At 45.1% G+C, this 5,319-nt stretch overlaps 1 protein-coding gene across 1 annotated transcript; it reads left to right on the top strand.

Annotated features, from left to right (window-relative positions):
- The first annotated feature begins 1,025 nt into the window (after positions 1-1,025).
- LOC136577961 (protein kinase C theta type-like) lies at positions 1,026-5,319 on the top strand. Its single transcript, XM_066577873.1, has 7 exons — positions 1,026-1,235; positions 2,749-2,915; positions 3,098-3,160; positions 3,320-3,657; positions 3,727-3,874; positions 4,052-4,095; positions 5,127-5,319. Exons 1-6 carry the CDS (start codon positions 1,026-1,028, stop codon positions 4,074-4,076), a joined length of 951 nt encoding a protein of 316 aa, XP_066433970.1. The 3' UTR covers positions 4,077-4,095; positions 5,127-5,319.

Genomic DNA, 5,319 nt, shown 5'->3' with positions numbered 1-5,319 from the left:
TTAGATAATATCAGTTGTACACCTCTATCTCTGTTTGGCATAGGACATTTATTGATAGATTTCCCTATACTGCCAAAGAATAACTAAGAGAAGCTGTATTCTAACTCCTCCACCCCCATCTATGCATTTCAACAATCCAGATGATGTGGTTGTTTCGTAGGTAAATCGGCACAGTTTGCCAGATGCTTAATGCAACCCTGAAAGACCCAACTATAAGCCTGGCTATATCTTATGCACAACCCTCCCCCCCCCCCCCCCTCTCCCGACTTCAGATTGGAGACATATATTCAGATTGGATTACATATATATCATAATGTATTTATGGGCTCAGTCTCCTAAATAAAGTCTTAGTGCTTCTCAGGCCTCATAATGCCGTATATACATTACTGCGCCAATTTACAGCCCCCAATAACTGCTTCTTTATAAGACCCCCTAACATTTCTAAATGACCCCTATGTAACATTCACACCCCAGAATAATCCATCATTGTGGATGAACCCCTCTGTAACCTCCATAGAAGCATCTCCCCCTGGTACACCCAGACCTGCACTGGCGAGGGCGCTGCCCATTGTAACCTATGGAAATACACATCATGTATCTGGATGATGAACACTTAATGAATGGAGCAGAGAATGACCCCCACAAGGCTTTATTATTGCTGCCATCAGTACAATTTATGGTTTATTCCTCCCCCGGGCTCATTTCAATTTCCACACAACTGCAAGTTTTCTAAAACTGCAGAAATTTCTGATGAACTATGGGCACCGCTGCCAACCCAGACATGAAGTGCCATCACTGCCCCATCTACTGATAATGTGGCACTAGAAGAACCAGCCATGAATGTCTCCATTTCTCTGGGCTATAGACCATCACTCATGGTGCCCACATCACTGTGTATATGGCAGAGTACTGGCAAGCAATGCCAGCATCGGCTTCACTGACCTTTGACCTTCACTCGGCCAACTGCCATTTCCAATCAACTGTCGACGGCAGCGCTTGGATCGACAGCTACAGGATTGTGAAAAATGGCGTCCAATGGACAGAGAGGAGACGGCGAGAAGAGAAAGAGGGAGGAGCAGAGCGTGAGCGGACTCACGGAGATAAAGAGGAAGAGGAGCGGAGAGGATGAGGAGCCAAGACCGGGCAGCAGCCAGGACCTCGTGCCATCAGACCACAGCTTTGACATCAGTCGCTTCACCGGCCTTCAGATCTTGGGCAGAGGAAGCTTCAGCAAGGTAAGTGTTAGAACTGCTTCTCTCCTGGTGACCCGAATCCTTCTGTCCATTTACTGGACAACTGAATGCAGACTGTTGGGGGGGATTTGGAAAGTATTCCCATTATATCTAACTATTCGAATGGGACTTGTGCAAAAGTGTTCTGTTTTTGAGGGGATTGGGAAATGATTTTTCTAGTGTTAAGTATGAGCTGTTCCTGCTTTTTTAAAAAAGTTTTAAGCAGATGTGGAAAAAAATGCTACAAAGTAAGAATGCTGCCAAAAATAAGAGTGTTAATTAACAAAATGTAAAGTGACTGAACAAAAGAGAAATCTCAATCAATATTTGGTGTGACCGCCCTTTGCCTTCACAACAGCATCAGTTCTTCTGGGTACGCTTGCACACAGTTTTTGAAGTAACTCAGCAGGGAGGCTGTTCCACACATCTCGGATGACTAATCACAGATCTTCTGTTGATGTCGGCTCGCTCAAATCCTTCTGTCTCTTCATGTAATCCCAGACAGACTGGATGATGATGGGATCAGGATTCTGGGGGGCCAAATCATCACTTCCAGGATCGGCTGTAGTCCTTTACACTGAGGATAGGTCTTAATGACGTCGGCTGGATGTTTGGGGTCGTCGGCAGAATACATTTAGAGGAAATAGAACTATTTTTGAGACGAAAAGAAAACTCTTCCCAACCTACCTAAAACCTTTGCACAATACTGTATACGTAGTGATTTGTTGATAAAATACTATGAATGATAGATCTGCTTATACCACCTTTTTAAAACAGAGGATGGATAGATAGATAGATAGATAGATAGATAGATATGAGATAGATATATAGATAGATAGATAGATAGATATGAGATAGGTAGAGAGATAGAGAGAGAGAGAGAGAGAGAGAGAGAGAGAGAGAGAGATAGGAGATAGATAGATAGATAGATAGATAGATAGATAGATAGATAGATAGATAGATAGATAGATAGATAGATAGATAGATAGATAGATAGATAGATAGATAGATAGATAGATAGGAGATAGATAGAGAGATAGATAGATAGATAGATAGATAGATGGATGGATGGATGGATAGATAGATAGATAGATAGATACAGTGTTTCCCCGAATATAAGACAGTATTTTATATTAATTTTTGTTCAAAAAGATTTAACTTTTTTACATGTATAGCTGCCTGGACACTATTTAAATTAACTTTTTTAATTAACTGTTAGCAGGGCTTAATTTTGGAGTAGGGCTTATATTTCAAGCATCCTCAAAAAGCCTGAAAAATCATTTTGTATCCTCAAAAAATTCTGGAAAATCATGCTATGTCTTATTTTCAGGGAAACTGGATGGATGGATGGATAGGCCTAGTGATAAATCCCCCCTGTAATAAATGTATATGGTTTCCCCTCTGCCCACTGTCGGTGATCATTTCCTCCTTGGTTTCTTCAGGTGGTCCTGGCATCTTTCCCTGGAAGAAACACCTTCGTGGCCATCAAGGTTATCAACTTAAAAATATCATACAGAGAGAGCGACGGATACTGCTGACGGCCCAAGACTGCCCCTTCATCTGCCATCTGTACGCTGCACAGCAGTCTGACGACCGGGCCTACTTCATCACGGAGTATCTGTCCGGAGGAAGCCTGGCAGCAACGATCAAGATGTGCGGCTGCCTGGACATCAGCCATGTGAGGTGAGTAAATGACTGATCAGGAGACGGGTGGGAAATACTGAGGGTGACATGACAGGGTATATAGAAGAATGGAGGGCGTGCAGGCTGCCATGAACAGCGCCTCTTCTGGTGGGGAGAGACACGCTGATCACATGATGTTAGGAGACTGATTTCATGTCATTGATACTACACTCTTCTCTCAGATTCTACACAGCGGAGATTGCATGCGGCCTCCAGTTCCTGCACCGACGCAGCATCGTCCACCGGTAAGCCCAACGTCCCCACACTGCTCTGTTTCCTGGCAATGGTGGAGGTAATGTACCCAGCTTTCCTAGAGTCCTGCATTAGGCCTGGATTTGCTGCGGTACATCCCTAAGTCTCCTGGATCACTGAACTGATTTGCACTTCTCTGATTGTCGTTGCAGAGACATAAAGCCGAACAACATCATGCTGGACAGATCTGGACACATCCGCCTGATCGACCTGGGGCTGGCCCAAGACGGCGTCACCTCGTCTAATAAGATAAGTGGAGTGACCGGCACATTCCAATTTATGGCCCCAGAGGTACTTCTTGGAAAGGAGTACGACGCAGCAGTGGACTGGTGGAGCCTGGGGATTGTCGTATCCTGGATGGCGGCAGGACAATCCCCATTCTACCACGGCCCCATCAGGAGAAAGGTCATCAAAGCCATCACCAGGAAGGAGCCAAAGTTTCCATCTTGGCTTGATGCTGACTTAAAGCATCTCCTGGAGAGACTGCTGCGTAAGACCCCTGAGAAGAGGCTGGGTGTGTATAAGAACATCCGAGGTCACCCTTTCTTTACCACCATAGATTGGGCGGACCTGGAACTGAAGAGATCACGGCCGCCATTCAAGCCATTCCGGAGAGTTCTGGAGAATCGAGACCTGCAGTGGCCGGAAGATGGACCACCCTTTCACCCCATGGACGGATTCTCGTTCACTTCCCCAAGCTGGACCCGGTAAGATCTTCCTCCTCTAGGGATGATGTTCCTCAGTCTGACCTCTGTGTATATCATTATTGTTCCTCTGGTCATATAATAACCCTGCTTCATGTCACCATGTCCGGTCCGCAGACTTCTCCCTCCTCAGCTTCATTATTATTACCCTGTAATTACTATGTCTCTGCTTCTTCTTAGGATGACGAGAAGAATCCGATGGTGACGAAAGCCACAACCATCTGGTAAGTACCCTCTATACACACCTACCATACATATCTGTACACTTATACACACCTACCCATACATGTCTGTGCACCTATACATACATGTCTGTGCACCTATACATACCTACACGTACATGTCTGTGCACCTATACACACAGGACACCATTATATCCATACATTGTAGCATAACTTCACATACCGTATAAAGTTTTCATATAAAAGACATTTCCTGTAAAACAATAAAAGACTTTGGAGAAAATACATTCAGACCACATTTCAGATGCCGGTCTAAGTATTATTTCCACCGGCACAAAATACACCTAATATATGAGGAGAAGCATATCTCTCCATATACTATATGCATCTCGGCTGTTCTGTGCTCCTACACAGTAACGAACGTCAGGCCAATCTGGCGTGCATATCTTGTATGATCTATGTCAGTTTCTGGCATACACTAGAAGAAATGTGTTCGGGTCCCTCACACAGGACGGTCGTTACTCGATTTTTATGCCTGCAGAAACGGAATGATGAATGAATTATCATTCATCATTCAGTCGCTGCCGGCATTTGCACTGAGCGATTATGCTTTGCTTCCCACAATACAGCGAGAATCTGAACGATTATCATGCAGGGTAAAAGGGCCCTTAGTCCAGGGAAGCCACGCCCCCTCCTGACCAGCCACGCCCTCTTTTTGTGGAAATGCCATGAGCCCCCACAGCCGATAAAGGGTTGCAAAGTGTTTGAGCAAGCTGAGCTTGCAACAAATTTTGCAACTTTTCACGTCAAACTCTGGCATAAAATACTCTAATTTTCCCCCTTTCAGTCATCATCTGCTGAGTCAATCTGGTTGACAAGCAATATGGCCTCCGTTATGGCTTCAGTAATTACAAAACTCCTAATAACGACTCATAGTGAAGACACAGCTGCAGAAATTCACTCCTTTCATATCAGCTACAAATCTGCTCCTGATACAAGTTGTCATGTTACAGACGGTCACTTGTTTGTATCCACAAGAGGAAAAACTAACAATTCCCTCTCATGTCTTGTAGGCTCAGCCCGCGCCAACTGCCTCCTGAACCCACGACTCTGCTGTAGAAGAGCTCGGCTTACCACCAACACCCTCTCTCCACCATCTGTATGCTGCACATTACCATCCGCTACCCTGAACCTTGACCTCCTCCAGCTGGCATCAGATACCATCCTCCCCTGAAGACCCTCTACACCCCCGGAGCGGCCTGTGCT

Source organism: Eleutherodactylus coqui, chromosome 8 (assembly GCF_035609145.1).
Source record: "Eleutherodactylus coqui strain aEleCoq1 chromosome 8, aEleCoq1.hap1, whole genome shotgun sequence".
NCBI lineage: Eukaryota > Metazoa > Chordata > Amphibia > Anura > Eleutherodactylidae > Eleutherodactylus > Eleutherodactylus coqui.
The sequence above is the reverse complement of the archived record's forward strand: the minus strand, read 5'-3'. Positions and strand labels throughout refer to the sequence as shown.

Excerpts from the sequence above, each read along its gene's own strand:
- LOC136577961 (XM_066577873.1), top strand. The coding sequence starts at position 1,026 with ATGGCGTCCAATGGACAGAGAGGAGACGGCGAGAAGAGAAAGAGGGAG. Across the intron at positions 2,916-3,097 it reads CTGGACATCAGCCATGTGAG|ATTCTACACAGCGGAGATTG; the intron begins GTGAGTAAATGA and ends CTCTTCTCTCAG. Across the intron at positions 3,161-3,319 it reads CGACGCAGCATCGTCCACCG|AGACATAAAGCCGAACAACA; the intron begins GTAAGCCCAACG and ends TTGTCGTTGCAG.